Source organism: Xenopus laevis, chromosome 2S, assembly GCF_017654675.1.
Source record: "Xenopus laevis strain J_2021 chromosome 2S, Xenopus_laevis_v10.1, whole genome shotgun sequence".
Taxonomy (NCBI): domain Eukaryota; kingdom Metazoa; phylum Chordata; class Amphibia; order Anura; family Pipidae; genus Xenopus; species Xenopus laevis.
In genome coordinates, this window is record NC_054374.1 from 58,082,353 (window position 1) to 58,106,307 (window position 23,955).

The 23,955-nt window shown below is 37.2% G+C and overlaps 1 protein-coding gene across 16 annotated transcripts in view; it reads left to right on the forward strand.

Annotated features, from left to right (window-relative positions):
• Positions 1-23,955, forward strand: part of plekha6.S (pleckstrin homology domain containing A6 S homeolog) — a 128,403-nt gene that overhangs the window by 25,680 nt on the left and 78,768 nt on the right. For 13 of the 16 annotated variants that reach the window (XM_041583828.1, XM_041583829.1, XM_041583835.1 and 10 more), the window contains 2 exons: positions 7,015-7,115; positions 21,542-21,717. In XM_041583828.1, coding sequence (XP_041439762.1) covers positions 7,015-7,115; positions 21,542-21,717 — 277 coding nt within the window. Of the gene's footprint in view, positions 1-7,014; positions 7,116-9,689; positions 9,706-21,541; positions 21,718-23,955 lie in introns of those variants that run through there. The other 3 variants (XM_041583831.1, XM_041583837.1, XM_041583836.1) reach the window with 2 other exon arrangements.

The following is a 23,955-nucleotide window of genomic DNA, read 5'->3' on the forward strand; positions in this document are numbered from 1 at the left end:
TCAGCAAGTCCTCTAATACCAAAATCACTCCCTGTGTATTAGTCAGTAATAAGTCCCTGTTAACCCCAAATGCCATCAAAGTCACTCTCAGTGTCTGTGTTCATCCTCAAGGGCACCCCCAGTCTTCTGCAGCATTCTCAAGTCAATTATGTGTATATATATGTATGTATGTGTGTGTATATATATATATATATATATATATATGTGTGTGTGTGTATATATATCCTCGAAAAAGGTCCCAGAGAGGACCGAAACATTGGAAATGACTCTGTGAATAAAGACACATTTATTTCACTGAATATGAATGAGTGCGGGTCCATTCATTGGAATATATATATATATATATATATATATATATATATATATATATATATATATATATATATATATATATATATATATATGTGAGATACAAACCAAAAAAGGATCAGCACTCACAGGGCTTAAAAATAAAATAAATTTTTTTTATTAAAGAGCTATGGACTGACGTTTCGGCTCTTCCAGAGCCTTTCTCAAAGTAGCCAAACAAACAGTGAAGGAAGCTTAAATACATGTACTGGCGGGAAAACACAGCAATGACTACGTACATACATCGTCATAAACGAAGCGACTCAAACTGTTGCAGTCTTACACTCCAGAAATAGTTAAAACTTACCCATAGATACATAAAGTAATAGATTTCTACATGTATCCTAATAACCGGTAGGGATAAAAACAAACCAAAATGTAACTTTCTAATCACTGGTTGTAAGTAATATTGTATCATTCTCGTACAGATCACTTTATGTTGCTAAACTCTGTGACCTATGTTACAAAATGTTAAAAGATGAGAAAGAAGATCTAATAAATGGCTCATGGGTATTCATCTCAAGGTCCTAGATCTCTCTATAATACACAAAAGCCATGAATATCCTGTAAATTATATCCTTATAAACGGTGAGTAGTGATGTCATCAGTTATAAACGGTGAGTAGTGATGTCATTTCTGTCACATGACTTACTAAAATTTGTGTATTATAATAAATAAAGTACCCCCAGTTGTAAAATATGAGGATATTAGAAGTTACCTCGGAGTTCCATGACCTGTATAAAAACACTCGGCCTTCGGCCTCGTGTTTTTATATGGTCATGAAACTCCTCGGTAACTTATAATATCCTTATATTTTACAAGAGGGGGTACTTTATTCACTATATTTTTGCCCCACTGCGCTATGCTTATCCACATTCCCTATGCACGTCAATACTGCCAAACAATATCTTTTCTTTACTAATATGTAGTTATTTTTATTATTATTGTTGTTCTTCAGCTTTATAACTCGTACTCCACTATCAGTTAATCAGTTTCAATATTTAAATAGTATTAGACCACTAAAAGCCTGCATATAGAAGACAACCTCATGTTCTAATCGCTCATTTCCCATGTGCAATAATTGGCCGTTATGCATATTCCTTAATTACCCCATATGTGTATAATCCATAACTACATTTATGTGTAACCATATAAAAAAATCAACCCGATCTATTTAAATCGATATAACACCACTGTGTTGTTGGAGAATAAATGTGAATTAATATCTAAAAATACATTTAAAATACATCACACATTGCATAAATACTAGCACCCAGGTCATCAAGAAAATATAGTTAATTATTATAGTGTCATCAAGTAGAGAACCTGTATAGAATATAAAACAAACAAAAATAATTAAAAATTCTAAATATATAAAGTGAAAACATCGATGTAACCCCTTAATAAAAGTATGGAGTAATTAGTAGTCATTTCATATGCCATTATCTGGTGTCTGTACATTAATCCGATACCCCACATATGGGGTAATTAAGGAATATGCATAACGGCCAATTATTGCACATGGGAAATGAGCGATTAGAACATGAGGTTGTCTTCTATATGCAGGCTTTTAGTGGTCTAATACTATTTAAATATTGAAACTGATTATCTATAGTGGAGTACGAGTTATAAAGCTGAAGAACAACAATAATAATAAAAATAACTACATATTAGTAAAGAAAAGATATTGTTTGGCAGTATTGACGTGCATAGGGGATGTGTATAAGCATAGCGCAGTGGGGCAATAATAGAGAGATCTAGGACCTTGAGATGAATACCCATGAGCCATTTATTAGATCTTCTTTCTCATCTTTTAACATTTTGTAACATAGGTCACAGAGTTTAGCAACATAAAGTGATCTTTACGAGAATGATACAATATTACTTACAACCAGTGATTAGAAAGTTACAATTTGGTTTGTTTTTATCCCTACCGGTTATTAGGATACATGTAGAAATCTATTACTTTATGTATCTATGGGTAAGTTTTAACTATTTCTTGAGTGTAAGACTGCAACAGTTTGAGTCGCTTAGTTTATGACGATGTATGTACGTAGTCATTGCTGTGTTTTCCCGCCAGTACATGTATTTAAGCTTCCTTCACTGTTTGTTTGGCTACTTTGAGAAAGGCTCTGGAAGAGCCGAAACGTCAGTCCATAGCTCTTTAATAAAAAATTTTTATTTTATTTTTAAGCCCTGTGAGTGCTGATCCTTTTTTGGTTTGTATGACTTATCTTTGATCGCGCACCCAGGCAAATTTATTTATTTTTTCGTGAGTGCTGGCATTTCCTGGAATATATATATATATGTGTGTATATATATATATGTATATATATGTATATGTGTATATGTATATATATGTATATGTGTATATATATATATATATATATATATATATATATGTATGTGTGTGTGTGTGTGTATATATATATATATAGATATAGATATCTATAGAGAGAGAGAGAGAGAGAGAGAGAGAGAGAGAGAGAGAGAGAGAGAGAGAGAGAGAGAGAGAGAGAGAGAGAGAGAGAGAGAGAGAGAGAGAGAGAGAGAGAGAGAGAGAGAGAGAGAGAGAGAGAGAGAGAGAGAGAGAGAGAGAGAGAGAGAGAGAGAGAGAGAGAGAGAGAGAGAGAGAGAGATCTCTATCCTGAATTGAAGAGTGATTGTGTTAAAAAACATACCTCCCAACTATCCAGTTTTCTGGGGACAGTCCTGATTTTGACAGCTGAGCCCGCAGCCCCAGATTTTTATTAAAAGTCCAGAGTTTCGTGGCATGGCTTGCCTTGGAGCTTCATGGCTCCTTAGTCTGAGAGAGCTCTGTCCACTCAGCTTGGATCCAGCCTTATTATACACAGAGAGATGGGGGAAAATGCATAAAAACAAACCAGAGAAGAAGACACCAGGCAGAAAGCTAAAAAAAGCTTTAAGTGAGAGTGACGCTTTTCCTTATGAAAACGACCGCATGGAATCCAAGATGGCGTCAGGGTGAGAGGGGAGAGAGAGGAAGAAGCCGAATTGAGTAGAGAGCAAACCGACATAGAAAGTGATGTGGACATGGAGCCTGATATACCTACTATATTCTACATGAAGTAATGACTACTATTTAGGAGTAAATCCAGGATTTTAAGAGACAATTTCCCTAGCTGCACATACAGATGATATTGAACACAACCTCACTAAGTGTTCCTCTGATAAAAAAAAAAATATAGATAAGCATATACAGCAACATGATACTATTATTCAAGAGCTCCAAAGAATAGCAAGAATAGAAATAATGTTAGAGTAAGGGGAGTGGCAGAAGCGATCCAAAGGGAGGAAATTAGAACAGTTTGCTTCAGATCTTTGCTATCATACTCAACAGAGACCCTAATACAGCAATAAAAATTTAAAGCACTCCCAGGGTTCAGAAGCCAAAAGTGCCCCTCCTAAATGCACCACAATACTTTCTGTGCTGCTTGCAAAGCTTTTCCCTAAAAGAGAAAAATATGACTAAAATCTAAGGAGGTCTATAACCTTACTAATAGGCTACTGACAGGCAAAAGCAAACAAATCAGCAGAAAAGGATAAGTATTTGTTAATAACTGTTATTTTAAAGTTATTTTTTAAAGTAAGGTTTGTATATTTAATAAGGTTTGTATATTTAAGTACTGTGGTTTAATGTTTTATAGGTTTTTTTTTTCTGTTTTGGGTACAAAATAGCAAAGCTTGGTGTGCTATTGTCCTTATAGCAAGTTTGCCACAACCTGCTTTACTTTGCAGTTAGTTTCCCCTCAGTTTGAGGTGGGTGGGTCTAATTAGTGCACCTGAAAATATGGTATAAATAGAACCCCTGGGCTCCAGTGGAGCTTGCTTTAGTGGTTAGCTGCTCTTAAGTGTTTGCTTTTTAAGTGGAGTTACGAAAGTAATGGAAATTAAGTAAGGGAAGGAAGAAGCCACGAAGAATACCGAATTCAGTCGAATTCGAAATAAGTTTTCCCTCCAAAAAAACCTGAATATCAGGATAGCAATTAACATATTCAATTGTTTAACAGACCTCTTCCATTGACTTGTAAATAAACTCTGCAGGTTTTAGGTGGTGAATATTCGAATAGAACTGTTTCCATGGTCGTGGTGTGATAAATCTTACATTCAAATTTATATTCGGAATTTTAATGTGTGATTTTTGACACCAAGAAAAAATATGAAAATTCGAACTCACTATTTGACCCTTAATATATCTGTCCCTAAACCTCCGTAATGTCTGAGAGGTCTGAATGTAAATCCCAGTTAAAGCCATTCTAAACATGGAATGGTTAGACCGCGAGCAGTATGGCAAGCTAGTTTTTGTTATATTTGAGACAAGTTGTTGAGAGCAAAGTAAATAATTGATTCTAGACTAAGTTTTGTTCTGGTGAGAGTAGAAGCTATATTCTTGTCTTGCTACACATCTGTTAAGTGGCAATAAATAGCTGTTGAGTCATATGAGTAAACATTAGTGAGTCCTGTTCATTGACCTTTTTGATCACTTCATACAGTTTCAGTTCAACTTGATCAGTCCAGTTGCCCAATTCTTTGATCTACTGGGTGATCTGCTTGGTGATGGTAGAAGTAGATTATAGTAAAGTTTTAAATCAAGCAAGTAGAGTTGCTTCATTTAGTTGGGGTGGATTGTATGTCGAGAGAGAGATGCAGGACTTGAGGAGATGCTTCACTGAATTACGCCATGAGTTCTAGCAATTCGGTCTCCATATTATAACTACTTAATGGTACTTTGTGTAGATTTTTTCTTTGACTTGCCTGTCATATCAGCAGCAGTGTCTCGCCTGTTTGAGCTAGTAGAAAGCTGGATTTCAATAAGTTTGCACCTTTTATTTTATCCCCAGGGCAGCTTTCAGATGCATCCGAACATTGACTTCTCCTGCGTATTTTTTTTTCTTGGTACCTAATGCTATGTGGGAGATAAGGTGCTAGCTAGTGGAATATTTTCAGGTTTCAGTGCGCTGACAACTGATATATGTAAATTCCCAAGTTCCTAAGTTCCAGGGGTATTATGTAAAAACTGTATCTACTCACAAAGTGATCTCTTGGCTGTGTCTTATCGTGGAAATCAATGTCATCTGTGTGTGTTGCCGCCATGACTAAGGAGGAGGCCAAAGTGTTTACAGAACACTGGCTTTTTCACTACATGCGGCACTGATTTCCGCAATAAGCACACAGCCAAGAGACCGCTTTGTGGTTAGATCTGTTTTTTTACAAAATACCCCTGAAAGAAGCTTATTACACTATATATCGTATCTTTTATTTAGGAATTTGGGAATTTACTTTTCAGTTGTCAACGCACTGAACCCTGAAAATATCTTTGTTTTATTCTGTGGACAAGTGGGTCCATAATTACATTTGGTGCTGCTAATTACCTACGAGATTGCGCAGAGCTCACACCTGACTGTCACTTAATTCAGCTAGCTAGTGGAAGCTTTGAGATGTTTTTCAGGTATATCATAAAAAACGCCAATTTTGGTAAAGTGTGGTGTAGAAAGAATTGTTTACCCATTTTGGGTTTGCCTGAATGGGTACATTTCAGAAATATAAGGTTTTGGGATCTTAATGTAATGTTTTTGTTTTTTCAGTTTTCAGTAGCTGAAGTGACCTCACATTTAGAAGTGAAAATACACAGATTTAGAAAGCTCAGGTATAGGTTTCCTAGGTAAACTACAAGTCACCCGAAATAAATGCCCTAAACTGAGAGAGCACAAAAATGTTTTGCACGGAGTGCAAATGAAAGCATTTGTTGGCATTTAAAGGGTTAAAGTTTTGCCACGTGGTGAAAGGGTAAGGCTGCGGACACACTAGAATAGTCTTCACTACTCTCAGCCTGGGTAATTTTTGCAGGCTCTGTTTCATGCCCCATATTCATTGATTTGAATTGCTTCCACTTGCATGCACACACGCACGCAGTGGAGCGTAGGATTGCCAGAAAAATTCTGCTTTTGCTTATTCGGGCTGACCTATGCTGCATGTAAGCACATACAAGCAGAAGTGATTCAGATTAATGAAGATGGGGCACAATGCTGATCGGTATCTCTCAGCCTGCAAAAAATAAGCAGGCTGAGAGCAGAGAAGCATACGCTATTGTGCCCTCAGCCTAATGTTTACATTTCTTTGACATAATTGTGTTCACTTGTGTTAATTGTTTACTTTGTTTTTATTATAGCTCTTCTTGCCTTATACTGTCCTTTATATGACTTGGGCTACTTGAAAATGTTCAGCTTTGACATGTTAACAAAACAAAAAATAAACAAAAAAAAAAAAAAACTGGCACAAATGCTGCAATTGAATCAGCGATCTGTGTTTATTTAGCTCACAATGTGTTGTGCCACAGTTTTTTTTTGTTTTGTTTGCATAAAATTTTTGGGCTTGGGGCCCTATACCTGTCTGCACCTGACACCAGACCGGTGTTATAAACTGGAGTAGCACTCCACCTTGGGATTCCGTTTTGACATGTTATGATACTGTTTAATGTATTAAATTCTCTGTTTCATTGATACATTTATCTGCTCCTTAAATGTATTCTATTTATTGCAGCCATTTACTCTAGTCTACCTCTGTTTTTCATTAAGGTTATGTCAAACAAATCTTTAACTAATGCATGCAGTATTAAAATTCATATATTGCTTTGCCCTTGTTCAGATGAGAAAGAGGAAGTCATCTTGGGAAGCATCCCTCTTCTAAGTTTCCGTATTGCCCCCGTGCAGCCTTCAGATAACATCAGCCGTAAGCACACCTTTAAGGTCAGTAAAATCAAAAATGAGGGCTACAAGAAAACCCTATTCTTCTAATAGAATCATTTGCTTGCCTATAAGCTTGAGCCCAATGTTTAGATTTACTATCATTCAATCTGTGTACAGTCTGAATAATGCTATCAGAATAAATAGCCTTTTGACAAAATGTTTGCAGTTTTGACAAAAAACGTTCATTGTCCTACTGTAACGCAAGGTGTCCCAAAACCAGAAGAGATACCAAGATTCAGGTCCCAACTCACGCTTTCACTTTCACTTCGGGATGAGCCCTCCACTACTCAGATGCCGCCATGTCTTAAGAGTGTGAGAACCCGGGCAAGCGTTCTGAGCAGGGAAGGGAACCGTAACATGATAGGAAGAATGGGAAACAGGAAGTGTAGTCAAGCGACAGGCTGGGTCATTCAGACCCAGAATTGCAGAATGCAATGCAGAATTGGGAGGCAAATGCATGGTCAAGGCCGTGGTCAAACCAATCCGTAAATGCTGCACCAAATCAGGAAAAGTAGTCAAATACAGGCAAAGGTCAGTTCAGGCAGCAATGCAGGAGTAGTCCAGAACAGACAAGGGCCAAGAAACAAAGGCAAGAAGTGCACCCAGGAATATCAGAAATAGACCTACATTGGGCAATGAGTAAATGGGTGTGGCCCCTTTAAATATTTTAATTTCACATCAATGATGACATTAAAGTACAGGTATGGGATCCGTTATCCGGAAACCTTCTAACCAGAAAGTTCTGAATTACGGAAAGGCTGTCTCCCATAGACTCTATTATAATTAAATAATCCAGATTTTAAAGGAATAGTTCAGTGTGAAAATAAAAACTGGGTAAATAGATAGGCTTTGCAAGATAAAAAAATGTTTCTAATATAGTTAGTTAGCCAGATATGTAATATATAAAGGCTGGAGTGAACAGATGTCTAATAAAACAGCCAGAATCCACATTCCTGCTTTTCAGCTCTATAACTCTGAGTTAGTCAGCGACTTGAAGGGGGGGCCACATGGTACATTTCTGTTCAGTGAGTTTGTAATTGATCCTCAGCATTCAGCTCAGATTCAAAAGCGAAAAGATATGACCCATGTGCCCCCCCTCCAGTCTCTGATTGGTTACTGCCTGGTAGCCAGGGTAACCAGTTAGTGTAAAAGAGAGCTGAAAAGCAGGAAGTAGTGTTCAGACTGATATGTTATACATCAAATCACTCCAGCCTTTATACATTACATTTTTGGCTAACTAACTATATTAGAAACATTTTTTTATTTTACCCAGTTTTTATTTTTACACTGAACAATTTCCTTTTTCTCTGTAATAATAAAACATAACCTTGTACTTGACCCAAAACTAAGCTATAATTAATCCTTATTGGAAGCCAAACAAGCCTATTTGGTTTATTTAAAGTTTACATGATTTTCTAGTAGACTTAAGGTATGAAGATGAAAATTACGGAAAGATCTGTTATCCGGAAAACCCCAGGTCCAGAGCATTCTAGATAACAGGCCCTATCTTTCTGTAATTTGGATCTCTATACCTTAAAGGGATGCTGTCATGATTTTTATGATGTAGTTTTTATTTCTAAATTACACTGTTTACACTGCAAATAATTCACTCTACAATATAGAGAGATTTCTCTCTTGAGAAATAGATTTCAGTGCAGAAATCTGCTGGAGCAACATTATTAACTGATGTGTTTTGAAAAGCTTTTTTTTCCCATGACTGTATCCCTTTAAGTCCACTAGAAAATCAAATAAACATAAAGGGATTCTGTCACAGAAAAATACATTTACAGTTAATAGTGCTGCTACAGCAGAATTCTACACCGAAATCTGTTTTCCAAGCGCAAACAGATTTTTTTATATTTAATTTTCAAATCTGACAAAGCGCTTTTTACTGCTGCACTGCAAGTTAGAGTGATATCATCCACCTCCCCCCCAGCAGCCTGACAACAGAACAATGTGAAGGTAAACAGATAACAGCCCCCTGGTAGATCCAAGAACAGCACTCAATAGTAAAAATCCATGTCCCACTGTGACTCTTCGAGTTATATTGAGTAGGAGGAACAGTAGCCTGCCTGAAAGCAGTTCCATCATTAAGTGCTGACTCTTTCTGAAAGCACCGGATCTGCAAAATGACCCGAAATGGCTGCCTGCACATCAATATTACTAGTAAAAAAATATATACTTGATGGTTCAGGAGATAAATTAAAAATATCTCTTTAAATAAACCCAGTACGCTGATTTTGCTTTCAATAAGAAATAATATATTCGTTTGGACTGTTTTATTATTACAGAAAAAATTGGATTATTTGATGATAATAGAGTCTATGGGAGATAGCCTTTCTATATTTTGGAGCTTTCTGTATAACTGAGTTTATGGATAATGGATCCCGTAATTGTTATTAGTTCACTGCCTACTTTAAAAAAAAAAAAAAAAAGGTGCCCGTGATTTGGACATTATCGGAGGCTTATGACTGATTTTAAGCATCATTTGCTACCTCTCACCTCTCTGTCTTCCTTTCTTTGCTGTTGAGAGGATCATGTGAAATGTCTCCACCATGAACTTGTCCCCTGCAGAGCGACTCTGATATAGGTAGTACATTTGGTTAAATTTGCTGCATGTTACCATACCTATGCCTGCTGTAGGCAAAGGATGCATGCTGCATGAAAAACACTGAAATGAATGCATGATCACAAGGAATTCTTCTACTTGTATGTACTTTAGGATTTGTTAAAACTGCATGATTGTTTCCATGTGTTCTGCTGGTCAACACAGTAACATATTTCATTGTTCATTGGATTCAGTCTTTTGTACTTTGAAAGATGACACATACACAAACACAAATACACATGTGCATATATTTTATACTAGGGATGCACCGAATCCAGGATTTGGTTCGGGATTCGGGCAGGATTCTGCCTTTTTCAGTAGGATTCGGATTCGGCCGAATCCTTCTGCCCTGCCGAACCGAATCCTAATTTGCATATGCAAATTAGGGGTGGGGAGGGAAATTGCAAGACTTTTTGTCACAAAACAAGGAAGTAAAAAATGTTTTCCCCTTCCCACCCCTAATTTGCTTATGCAAATTAGGATTCAGATTTGGTTCAGTATTCGCCCGAATCTTTTGCGAAGGATTCGGGGGTTCGGCCGAATCCAAAATATTGGATTCGGTGCATCCCTATTTTATACACCCACTCAAGTCCTAGAACATGGAATCACATTGAAATTTGTTTCTTTGTTAAAGAAGAAGGAAACCCCCTGGGCGCAAAACCCCTCCCCCTCTCCTGTGTTGCCCCCCCCTCCCTCCTCCCTCCTGTTCACAGTCACCATCTTCTCCCACGCGCGTCTTCTGCTTTGACCGGCGTCTTCTGGCACATGCGCAGCAGGAACATTTACCGGTACGGCTCTACTGCGCATGCGCCGAATGTCACGAAATCGGAAAACTTTGTGACATTCGGCGCATGCACAGTAGAGCCGTCCCGGAAAATGTTCCTGCTGCGCATGTGCCAGAAGACGCCGGTCAAAGCAGGAAGAAGACGCGCGTGGGAGAAGATGGCGACTGTGAACTCCGTGGACAGGACCTGCGCAGAGGGGTGAGTAACAAGTTAGGGGCATTTGCCCAGGGGGAAAAGTAGGCCAGGGGGGAGGATGGAGGGCGGGGCAACACAGGGGAGGGGGAGGGGTTTTGCGCCCAGGGGGTTTCCTTCTCCTTTAAAGAGTAGTCTCATAGCAAAATGAAATCTGATCTCTGCATATTGATTCAAATGAATTACAATGAATAAACACACAATAACATAAAGTTAGGACCATAAATATTTGGACAGAGACAGCTTTTTTCTAATTTTGGTTCTGTACATTACCACAATGAATTTTAAATGAAACAACTCAGATGCAGTTGAACTGCAGACTTTCAGCTTTAATACAGTGGGATGAACAAAAAGATTGCATAAAAATGGGAGGAACTAAAGCCTTAAGCTTAAGTGTTAGAGCTAGACTTGAAGGGAGGTCACATGGGACACAGTGAGTTAGCAATTGATCCTTAGCATGCTGCTCAGTTATGACCCATTTGACCCCCCCCCTCAAGTCACTGATTGTTTACCGCCTGGTAACCAATCAGTGGAATCCAAGAGAGCTGCAAAGCAGGAAGTAGTGTTCTGATTATTTTGCTAGATATTCGCCACTCCAGCCTTTATAGATTACATTTTTAGTTAAGTAACTATTGAAAGGATTATTTATTCTGCACAGTTTTTACCCAGTTTTTATTTTTTATACAGAACAATTTCTTTAATTATGTGACTTTATAAAACAATTGGCTGCTCCAATGGTGATTTAGGTGTGTTATATATGGGTTTGTATATTTATAGAACTTCTTATTTAGCGTTTTTTTATTTTAAATAAAAATTAAAATTAAATTTTAAAACTAATTTAAATCACTGTGGAAATCTGTTTTCACTTTGACATAAAAGAGAATATATTTTGTTCAGTGTACTGTTCTATGAACATGAATAGTACTGAATACTTTCAATAGTCTCTGTGTGCATACACAAATATACATATATACATATATAATAGAATAATTAGAACTCCGGTAGGATTCACTTTAACAAAACTGTAGACTTCTTTTTGAACAACACTGACTATGGAATGCTATAATTTCCTGTTACATGTGTAAAATATGTACACCCCTAGGTACTAAACTACAGGGCCTGAAGACCATTTAGTGTGAGATTAAATGATATTTGATATCCAAGATCCTTCAACTTATAGCGGGCGACTGTAAGGACATTGGTTTTATCCATCCACAACTTTTTCAACTCGTCGGTGGGTTTCAGCCCAGCTGGCTGAATATATGAATATTACAGAGAAATTCCTGTGACAGGTGGGGGAAGGGTATCATATTGGTAGAGACTGCACACCTTCAATCCCCTATTGAAGGTCCTATTGGGGATAAAAACCAATTACGAATAATAAATAGAAGGTGGACTGCAAAACCAATATATTAAAAATACAATTTATTATCTGGTGAACATCTTTTTGGGGGGCTGTGCAGCTGGCAATGAGGAGGGAGTGGGGGGGTGCCCCAATATACCCCTTTGTAATCTGCTCTCTAAATTCAGCCATCTACCGGCCGGCCTGTTTGTTATATCTAATTAAATACTCTGCACACTCCACTGCTTCAACTTCTGGGAAATAACTTTTCTGTCTTGTTGAACTACAACTCACAACCATCCTCCACTGCTTCAAAAATTCCAGCTTTAACTTCTGGGAAATAACACCTCTATCTTGTTGGACTACAACTCGCAACCATCTTCTTTTTTTTTTTTTTTAATTAAATTATAAGCATATGCCATCACCAAGGAACAGGCATTTGAATTTTCTCCACAGGAAAAGTGATTGCCCACCTGGATTGTGGAATTATTTTAGAATTATTTATTCATAATTTAGTCACTGTGTTTTCTGGCCGGTCAGTGTTCAGTTTTTTTTTAATATATTGGTTTTGCAGTCCACCTTCTATTTATTTTTCGTGAATATATGAATATCACAGATGATCAGAAAATTGTCCTATTAAGATTTGGAGAGATTTAGTTATTGCAGTGTTACACATAAGATTTAGCAGGGACCTTAATCATATTTCTTCTTTTGCCTATAAGGGCTCTTACAGAGGACCACAAAAATTAACACAGCCTGTTCTTTTTATTTAATGAGTTTGTATTGCAATGCAAGGAAGTATTGAATGCTTATAGAACTAATCAATTTATTTCAAATTTGTTTCCACCTTTGGGGGCTTCCCTGCAGCAGAGGGAGTACAAACTTTTTAAAAAGCACAGGCTGAGTTTCTTTATGTTTTACTTTGCGGTGGAAGGCAGAAAAGATCCACAACTAGAAACCAAATTTTCTCTTTTAAGAGCCTTTAATGGTTGATGCAATGAAGATTTATGCATGACTGTGTTTTAGAAAGAAAATCAATTTACATGGAATTTGTCCTTGAATAATTTTATTACTTTTGCAATGGCAATTTAATCCTTTGGCTCAGGGTATGCAATTTGTTTCTTTTATGAACGAGTCCTTGGGCTGAGGGTATACAATTTTTTTCTTGCTTGCAATATTTTTAAATTTTTAAGATTTTTTGATTCATACATTTTAAATTCAAGTTAAAAAAAACCTTTTTTTTTTTAAAAACTAATCTGAATTTTAATAAATGTCTCTTAAAACTGAGGCTTCTAAACTGCATTATAATTCTTGTAATTTTTTGTATGTGCAGAATTGTGAAGTTGAGAAATTGCAGCTGATCCATGCTCAGCTGAATCCAAACTCTTACTTAGAGTGTAACATCACAGTAGCTTAATTTATAGGGGATTCCCATGGGGGGAGGGGTAGTGGGTGGCCCACAAAAGACGCAAAATGACAGCTGTGATGTGCACCAGAGCTTATTATTTTAGCAGGTCAGATTTGAGGGTGATAATTCACAATGTTACAGTCACAAAAACAATTAATTGCTGTTGATAGAAATATGCCTGTGAAACTCAATCAACTAGCAAGTAAGGCATGGTTTGTGGCAAGGGAACAGGTATTAAGATAAGAAAGTCTTTTTGCTTAATAGCTATTGAATGTGCAGGAGAAGAGAGCAAAATTAATTTAAAGAGCTAGTTAAACTTGTGGAAATATTTGCATTTTACAGTGTAATTGTAGTAATGTTTTGTTTGTGTGTGGTAAAACCTATTTCCAAACATGCTGCAGTACTGTGTAAAATTGAATTAAAAGAGAATGGGATCATTTGCAAACCCTTTATTTATTTGCAAACAGCACGAGGACAATATATATTTATATATCTATAAAACATCAGTGTGGCGTTCAATTAGCGAGGTCATTCATTCTGAAAAATAACAGGTGTCAGGTAGCAAATGTTGTGAATGCTGGTTATAGCTCATTTCTATCTCACTGAAAATCTGAGTAAAATAAGTTGTTCCAGACATTGTTCAGAAGAACAGGGGAGGGGAAAACACATAAAGAAATGCTCAGCTAAAATGTTCTCAAAAATGTTTTTAAATGGCAACCAAAGAACAAGACGTTTGGGAACAAAAGGAAAACTACCATTCGAATGGATAGAAGAATAGCCAAAATGGCAAAAGACTCAGCCAATGATCAGCTCCGGGAGAGAATGTCTGAAGTTACCTTTGAGTACTGTTACAAATAGAAGACACCCATGTGAAGCAAAGCTATCTGCAATCTGTCCTAAAGCTATCTGACTGGCCTATAGAAAAATGGCGCAACAGTTTGAAGTGATTAAAGCAAGATTGTTTTTTTTGGGTCTAGGGACTGCAAACCAGATGACCCCAAACACTGAATTAAACCACAGTACACTGTGAAGACAGTGAAGCATGGTGGGGATGTTTCTCATACTATGGTGTTGGTCTATTTATAACATACCAGGGATCATAGATTAGTTTCAATACATCAAAATACTTGAAGAGGTCATGTTGCCTTATGCTGAAGAAGAAATGCCCTTGGTGTTTCAATAATACAACGACCCCAAACATACCAGTAAACAAGCAACAAAATTTACGTTATGGAGTGGCCAGCCCAATTCCCGGACCTTAATCCAGTAAAAAAAAAACTTGTGGGGCGACATCAAAATGCTGTTTCTGAGGCAAAGCCAAAAAATACAAAAGAACTGAGGAATGTAACAGGGGCCAGAAGTTGGTTGACTCCGTGCAACACAGATGTGCAACAGTTCTCAGAAACACTGGTTCTACAACTAAATATAAAGGGTTCATACTGTATATCCCCAATCTAGTCTATCAAAGGCTTTTTCTGCAATGAGTGAGAGTAATGTAGCCTCTTATAGTTGCCTTATGGTCACCAGGTTAAGGCTATGGACTGAATGAACCCTTTATTAAGGTCAAAGTATTCTTTGATGAGATAAGCTATGGTTTCGGACAGTTCTTATTTCAGTATGCTGAAGCTTATATTAAATTTTCATTTTCGTGATAGTTCCCCTTTAAAGACATTTTAGGGTAGACTATAACATTTGGGTTTGTTCTTTCTGGAAAAAAAGATGCTTTTGAGGGTACATGGTTAATCTTTAGAAGTACTGTACATAAGAGGACATTATAGACAGCGGAAGATATTTTTTTCCATAAAATGGATCATCGCACCAGAGGCCACCCTTTTAGAATAGAGGAAAATAACTTTTATTTAAAGCAATGTATGTAGTTCTTTACAGTGAGAACAGTGAGGTTGTGGAATGCCCTGCCAGATGATGTTGTGATGGCTGATTCTGTTAATGGACTTTGATGATTTCTCAATTATATAATTATAATTGTATTATATAAAAATTAAACAACTAATAAATATATTGTTTTGTTTGTGTATGTATGTATATGTGCTGGGTTTCTATTGCCCGACTGTTTTTGAACATTTAGTACTCTTTTAATTTAGGGACATTTCCTGGGGGAACTTAAGGTTTACCCAGGAAAACAATATATTGTTTTTTTTTTTTCAGAACAGCCTAAGCTTTCAAATTATGCTAGAATTTTGATATAATTCCACTTCTGTAATAAGCCAAAGGCTTCTAACTGATTTTTATCAGTCAAAAACTGCCAGTACTCCACTACCACATTTCCAAAACACTTCTCTGGAAACCTGAATACTTCTGATTTCAGGCCTAAAACTCTAACAGTGGGTCATTCTGAGAAATACAAAATAAGTAAATATATAAATATCTTTCTATTCCAAACTACCCAACCACAACACTTTACTAAAGTTACCAGTTTTTATAAAATTTCTTGACATTTTAAAAAAAATTACATCAAAGCTTCCAGTTTACATTCTGATCTTCCACAAAACATTAGTTACCGAGATTATCACCCTAAATTTGAAGGCCAGGGGTATGGTGCCAAATATGTATAGTTTTACCTAAGTATGTGGCTCCCAGGGGCCCCAAAATTAAGACCCCATATACTCTATAATTTCTGTCATTAAAACAGCTGCAAAAAAAGTATGCTAACCTCAGAAAGTCATATCTTTTTGGAAAGTACACATCCCCCAAATCCAAAATGCGTAAATGCCTTTCTACTCAAAAGTACCAAACTGCAAAGCTTTCTTAAAGTTTGTCATTTTTTTTAAATCTCTGAAAATCACCTCAAAGCTTTTATTTTCTTACCCTAAAATGCACAGCAAATTCTATTCCAAATCAAAACATGAAGAAAAATGTATGAAATTTGTGTTATTCTTTAACAGAAAGTGAAGAAAAGGTAATGTTAGGCTGTTCCAAATAGCTTGTAAAATAGTTTCTGCGTTCTTCTATACAAACTCAAATAGTCACTGTATCAACTGAAAAATGTTTCAAGATTTTGCTTTCCTTTAAATCACTGAACTAATTAAGTTGTATAACTACTGTTTGTAAGAAATGCTGCACACCTGTGTTGCATGTAGTCACCCAAATTCTGGCACCTGTGAATAGGTATTCCAGCCCAGGATGATTGGACTAAATTCCAAAATTATTTTGTATTTCTTGGTTTTGCCTCAGAAACAGCATTTTTGATGTCACCCACAAGTTTTCTATTGGATGAAGGTCCAGGGATTGGGCTGGCCACTCTAATATCAATCTTGTTTATCTGGAACCAAGATGTTACTCGTTTACTGGTGGGGTTGTTGTCTTGTTGAAACACCCATTTCAAGAGCGTTTCCTCTTTGGCATAAGGCAACATGACATCTTTAAGTATTTTGATGTGTTGAAACTCCAATCCATGATCCCTGGTTTTGATCGATGGGCCCATAGCATGATACTTGCGTCACCATTTTTTACTGTCTTTACAGTGTACTGTGTCTTGAATTCAGGCATCTTTTAATTGTAACAGGACTCACAGGTAACTTGGACCTTCTTTAAACCTCCTGGAACTGATCATTGGCAGAGTCTTTGCCATTTTGGCTATTCTTCTATCAATTTTAATGGTAGTTTTCCAATTTTCCACATCTTTCAGGTTTTGGTTGTCATTTAAAAGCATTGAAGATTATTTTAGCTGTAGTTCTTATGTTTTCCCGTCTCCAATCAACTTTTGAATTTGTTCTGAACAGTGTCTGGAACTGCCCATTTTACTCCGATTTTAGAGAGAAATGTACTACAGTCATATGAAAAAATTTGGAAACCCCTCTCTGCCTGCATAATAGTTTACTCTACTTTCAATAAAATACATAAGTGTTATGTCTTTCATTTCCCACGAACATCTGCTGAGGTGTTTTCTGAACAAAGATTTTTAGTGAAGCACTATTCAGTTGTATGAAATTAAATCAAATGTGAAAAACTGGCTGTGCAAAAATGTGGGTACCCTTGTAATTTTGCTAATTTGAAGGAATGTTACTACTCAATACTGATTACTGGCAACACCAAATTGCTTGGATTAGCTTGGTAAGCCTTGAACTTCATAGGCAGGTGTGTCCAATCATGACAAAAGGTATTTAGGGTGGCCAATTGCAAGTTGTACTTCTGTTTGACTCTCCTCTAAAGATTGACAGCATGGGATCATTAAAGCAACTCTCAAAAGTTCTAAAAACGAAGATTATTCAGTATCATGGCTTAGGGGAAAGCTACAAAAAGCTATCTCAGATGTTTAAACTGTCAGTTTCAACTGGAAGGAATGGAATCAGGAAATGGAAGGCACAGGCACAGTTGCTGTAAAACCCAGGTCTGCCAAGGCCAAGAAAAATACAGGAATGGCATATGTGGAGGATTGTGAGAGGTTATAGACAACCCAAAGATCTCCGCTAAAGATCTGCAAGAATATCTTTCTGCATATGGTGTATCTGTACATAGTTCTACAATTCAGCGCAATTTGCACAAAGAACATCTGTATGGCAGGGTGATAAGAAAGAAGCTCTTTCTGCACTCCCGCCACCAACAGAGTCGCTTGTTGTATGCTAAAGCTCATTTAGACAAGCCACAGTCATTTTGGAACAAAGTGCTTTGGACTGATGAGACAAAAATGTAGTTATTTGGTCATAACAAAAAGCACTTGGCGGAAGACCGCATTCCAAAAAAAACACCTGCCACCTACTGTCAAATTTGGTGGAGGTTCCATCATGCTGTGGGGCTAATTCAGGGACTGGGGTACTTGTTAAAGCCGAAGGTCGGACAAATTCAACCCAATATCAACAAATTCTTCAGGATAATGTTCAAGCATCAATCACAAAGTTGAAGTTACACAGGGGTTGGATATTCCAACAAGATATTGACCCTAAACATACTTCGAAATCTACAAAGGCATTTATGCAGAGGGAGCAGTACAATATTCTGGAATTGCCATCACAGTCTCCCGAAATGGGATGATTTAAAGCAGGCTGTCCGTGCTCGGCAGCCATCAAATTTAAGTGAACTGGAGAGATTTTGTATGGATGAATGGTCAAAAATACCGCCATCCAGAATCCAGACACTCGTCAAAGGCTATAGGAGGCATCTAGAGGCTGTTACATTTGCAAAAGGACGTAATATCTCTGTTGTAGTGCCCAAATTTCTGCACATTTCTAATTTTGTTATGATGCATATTTTCTGTTAATCCAATAAACGTTGTCACTGCTGAAATACTACTGTTTCCATAAGGCATGTTGTACATTAAATGGAAGTTGCTACTTATAAGATATAACCCCCCTACCAAAAAAACCCCTAAATTTTCTGGCTTTGCCCCCCCCCTCCCTCCCGTAATGTGCTTTAGTGAATAAAAAACCCCTTTAAAAATAATCTGACCCTTAAATGCAGAGAAGCACAATGGAGCTCCCGGTGATTGATTAGGTTAGTGATGTCAGACTGCTGTTCTGAACACAACTGTATCTCAAAATGAAACAACCTAAATATGAAGCTCATGGGTTCACTAACCTTTTGATGCCCAATGTGCATAGAGGCCCCACATAAAATGCAGTAAATGTGTTGCTTTTAAAGTAGCTTGTATGATTATTATTATCCTCTTATTATTCAAGCTACTTTAAAAGCAACAAATTTACTGCATTTTATGTGGTGTAAAGCTACTAAAAAGTTAGCTAACCCCAGAAAGTCATATATTACTTCTTTCTAGTCCAAAGTCCTTAAGTAACTGCAAAGCTTTCCTAAAGTTGATTTTGATGAAATTTCAGAAAAGCACCCCAAAGCTTTCACTATGCAGCATCTTAATAATACTTTTTTGAAAGTGGACATTCTGATGGATCTAACTAGGGTAAAGAAGTCTTTCTACACCAAACTTCCTAACTACATATCCTTCCTAAACTTATCGTTTTTTATGAAAATTCTGAAAATGGGCTAAAAATGCTGCAATTTGCCGCATTTATCTCACACAATGTTTTATGTACAAAAATAAATCCCCCTAAATATGAATTCCAGAGGTCTACTGAACAGTTTGATGACAAATATGCATAGATTTACCAAACTATGCGGTATGTATGTACCCCGAATGAAAATCGAGCATATGAATCTTCTTGTCTGCAAATCCAGCTTTTGCAATTGAGCCCCGATTGCGTATTATGTGCAGCAAGACCCCTATAACTGTACAAAGAAAATTATATATTTTTGGAAAAGCACACTTTCTGTCAAGATGTATAACAAAGCTATGCTAAAACACATAAGGAATAATACATATGTACATATATGTGAATAAGTGTGCAAAATAAAAATTAATTCTCTAAAATGAGTATGTAAGTGTATGCAAAATGTGAAAATAAAGGCCATTGTTTTTGAAGCAGCAGGGATGCCGTCACCATTGAAGGGGGTCATGGAGGTCCTTGGTACAGAGTGGTGCGCAGCAAGAAGTGCATGGGCAGCACTGGAAGGGGAGAAGGAAGCTTGGCAGCAGCAGACACGCAATCCAATTGAGCTGTTTTGGAGGTCGGCATGACAGCCCCCCCAGCCTCGTTGCCAGGGGCTGTCATAGCTTCCGATTCAGCGGAGGAAGCAGAAACCTCAGATGCAGAGAGGCTCATCTGCATAGGAACGTACATAGCATGCTCTTGGCAGATTGATTCCTGGCCTTCTACACATGTAGCATGTGCAGCGTACATGCTTGGCAGGCAAATGATTTATATTTAGAGTGTTTTATGTTGGTACCTAATGACGTGAGAGATACGATACTGTAAGTTACAAACTTGGAGGTGAATTTTTAAATTTTATCGAAACTGCTAACTTTTAGGTTTTTCTCCGTTCTTTGTAGTTTGGGTTTATTGGAAAATATGCAATATGCATCATTGAATTAGACAGGTGCATAAATGTGGGCACCTCAACAGAGATAATACATTAGTACTTAGTTGTGCCTCCTTTTGCAAATGTAACCGCCTCTAGATGCCTCCTATAGCCTTTGATGAGGATTCTGGATGGTGTTATTTTTGACCATTTGTCCATACAAAATCACTCCAGTTCACTTAAATTTGATGGCTGCCGAGAATGGACAGCCTGCTTCAAATCATCCTATAGATTTTCAATGATATTCTAGTCGGGGGAGTGTGATGGCCATTCCAGAATATTGTACTTCTTCCTCTGCATAAATGCCTTTGTAGATTTCGAAGTGTGTTTAGGGTCATTGTCTTGTTGGAATATCCAACCCCTGCGTAACTTCGACTTTGTGACTGATGCTTGAACATTATCCCAGTCCCTGAACTAGCCACACAGCATGATGGAACCTACACCAAATTTCAGCCTTTTTCTTTACTCCTGAACTGTTCCACATCAGACAGAGAGTATGGTCTGTTTTCCATACTTGTAAATAAAAAGCAGAGCAAAAGTAGGGTTGGCAGACACCATCTTGTTCTGCTTGAGGTAGTTTACAAATGTGCAGTTAATGTCAATGTAATTTCAACTTCAACTGTGCCTATTTTGATGGGGAAAATGTATGTTACAATGTGGTTCTGGAGAGGGGAGGGATGTTCTGCCTTGATTTTATAATTCATTTTTGCTTCCACCTCTAATACATAGTTTAAACAGCTCAGTTTTGTTCTTCAGTTAAACTGCTTTTTGGGGGGAAAGGTGACGTGAAACAGTATACATTTACAGGTTAGGATATAGGAATGAAAGCAACTTTAACATTCCCACTTATAGCCAGTACAATTGCACAAAACGGTTACATTATTTCCAAAAAGTTTTGGAAATAATGTTACCGTTTTGTGCAATGTTTTTTATAAAATGTAATTTAAATATTGTGTGGTTGTTCGCATATACAAGCCTCGAAAAGTGATTTAGCAATTTGAATAGAGGGGGATTTGTACAAAGAAGAAATTTCTACACCTTGGTATCTATCGCACAAGGATGCAGTTCCCTCAGTCTAGAAATATTGCACTCACATTGAAAAGGGTATTATTTTGTATGTTTAGTGTATATTATTCTCTAGCTGCCTTCTTCATTTTTTAGGTGTGCATTTCTCATATACCATCATATTTTTGTCTCTTGTGCCTTTAGGTGACAGTATGCTGTATAGTGGACGTCTCTCCCAATATAACAGCCCCTGTCTCTTGGCAGGCAGAACATGCTGGCGTTCGTACTTATTTCTTCAGTGCAGAAAGCAGGATGGAGCTGGAGTTGTGGTTACGCGTGATGGGGGAAGCATCACAGGTTCAAAACCTGGCCACTCCTAGGTTAGTTACTTTTCAGCCTTAGTGAGCTTTATAATACCCAAGGGTGAATATATTTCTCTACCATTAAAGTAGTTTTAAGATAAAATCGAATGCCTTTATTCGCAAGTTGTTTACTCTCTGAAGAAAAAGACATGTACAGTTCAGCATTAATTGGTTTTCTGTTATGTCAATATCTTTTGAAAAGGACTACAGTAACCACAATGCTAAGGATCATATATAGCAAAAACACTAATAAGAACATATTTTTTATCTATGTCATATGGGAGAAAAGTCAGGTGCCACACTCACACTTCTCGCTGTTTGAAGCCTCGGGTGCACGCTTTACTCCTCTCTGCACAGGTTCGCTCACATGAAATTAACAACTGCAGCAGCACTCCGATCTTTGATCAACTTTTTTTATTCGTGCAACAACGGCAACTTTTCGGGCTATACCAGCCCTTTATCAAAATAGGTAATGTCATTATGTATGAAAAGATAAGACGCAGCTGGCGTATGATACTAATGTATCTTTTGTCAAGGTACCTCTCGGCTCTTTATTCCCTTCTACTCTTCCATAACAATTTTTCCTTTTTTCTCCCTCTTAAGGGTCTAAAGTCATTTTCTCCATCATTGAATTTTTAGTTTTTTCTATACTTTACCCTTCTGGCTTCTTCTCCTTTCCCCCCTTCTTTTTTTAGTTTTTACAGTTCTCTTTTCCTCTCTCACTTTCTGTATATAATCGTGTGTGTTTGTGTTCTTTTATTCCGAATTAAAGCTTAATTTTCTCTTCCAATAACTTTTGCAGCTAAATCAGTCAGCTCACATCTACCACATTCACTGCATGCTTTCCTTTTGGTGATATACTATTGCCTCTCTAGCATTCACGTGGTCTTGGATTCTTTAAGTGGGATGACATAATGCTTAGAACTGCATCCCACTACAATATTTGACAACAATTAGTGCAACAATTGTAATATATCTGATTTTTATAAACCTAACCATTCATTAGGCCAAAATTCAGAGTTCACTACCACCATTCTCCCACATTTGTACTGTATGTTCCTTTCATAGAAAGAAATGAAAGATTCTAACTACTTGCCAATTTACTTCCCAAAGGGGGTGCCTTTTTTAGAGACCATTTTTAGACTACTAGATACATTTTTTTTAGTATAGTGTCTGGGAGATATTTGCATGTAATGCTACAGATATTTTTAATCTCTGTGGTATATTCAGTAGTAATAAAGAGGATGATCACACACCTCTAATTATCTGTCTTCTTGCCCGCTTTGACCTAATAATGAGACTCTTCCTATCTCGTGAATGTGCTTTATAATATGCTGATTCAGTTGAGTCTTCAGTTTTTTTAAAAAAAAAAAAAAAAAAATATTTTATACTCCTAGTTGAATATCACCAACAAGATTAATTTATAAAAACTCAACACTTCTCACATTTTGTGTTGAGGTGAAACCAAGTTGAAGGTGTTAACAGTTTATGAAAGTTTGGAATGGCCACAGAGTCTCTGCTAAACCAGACCAAATGAAAATAAGATAATCTATGTAGCAGCCATACCAAACGATATATATGCGACCCGGGCTGCCATCAGGAGGGACAGGCCCGGTGTTTTTTTAACCTTTTAAGGTTACTTCCAGAAAGTGCTCAAAGGAGCTGAACAAAATGAAATTGAAGAAGACCTTTAAAGGCAACATTTTTTTTTCAATTACATTCATGAGGAACCCTAGCCACCAATACTTTTTAAAAACTTTTATGGTGGACCCTGGCCACCAATTGTTTTTTTTTTTTTAACTTGAAGGAGGGCCCTGGCCACCAGTGTTTTTTTTGTTTTGTTTTTTACTTGAAGGGGCCTTGACCACCAATTTGTTTTACTTAGAGTTGATCTTTTAAATGGTAGCTGGCTTAGCAATCCTTTGGCCAAAATTGTTTCTACTGCTTTAGTGCTCTTTGTCTATGTGGCCTTTATACTGGGGTTGGGCTTGGGGCTGGCCCAGAAAATGTTGTCCTGCAGGGCCCTGTGGTTTTTGATGGCGGCTCTGTTCACAACGGGTTCTTATCTCCAAAGACATGTGTGCACTCAAACCAACCCATATAGAGGTTGGTGTAAGATGGAGAAAATTAACCACCCATGGGAGCCCCACATCTTTGGAGATAGTACGAACCATTAAAGAAACTCCAGGACCTTTACCAAGACGTTAACACAATCTGGGGAATTTAACCCTGAATCCCACAGCATAAATCTTATGG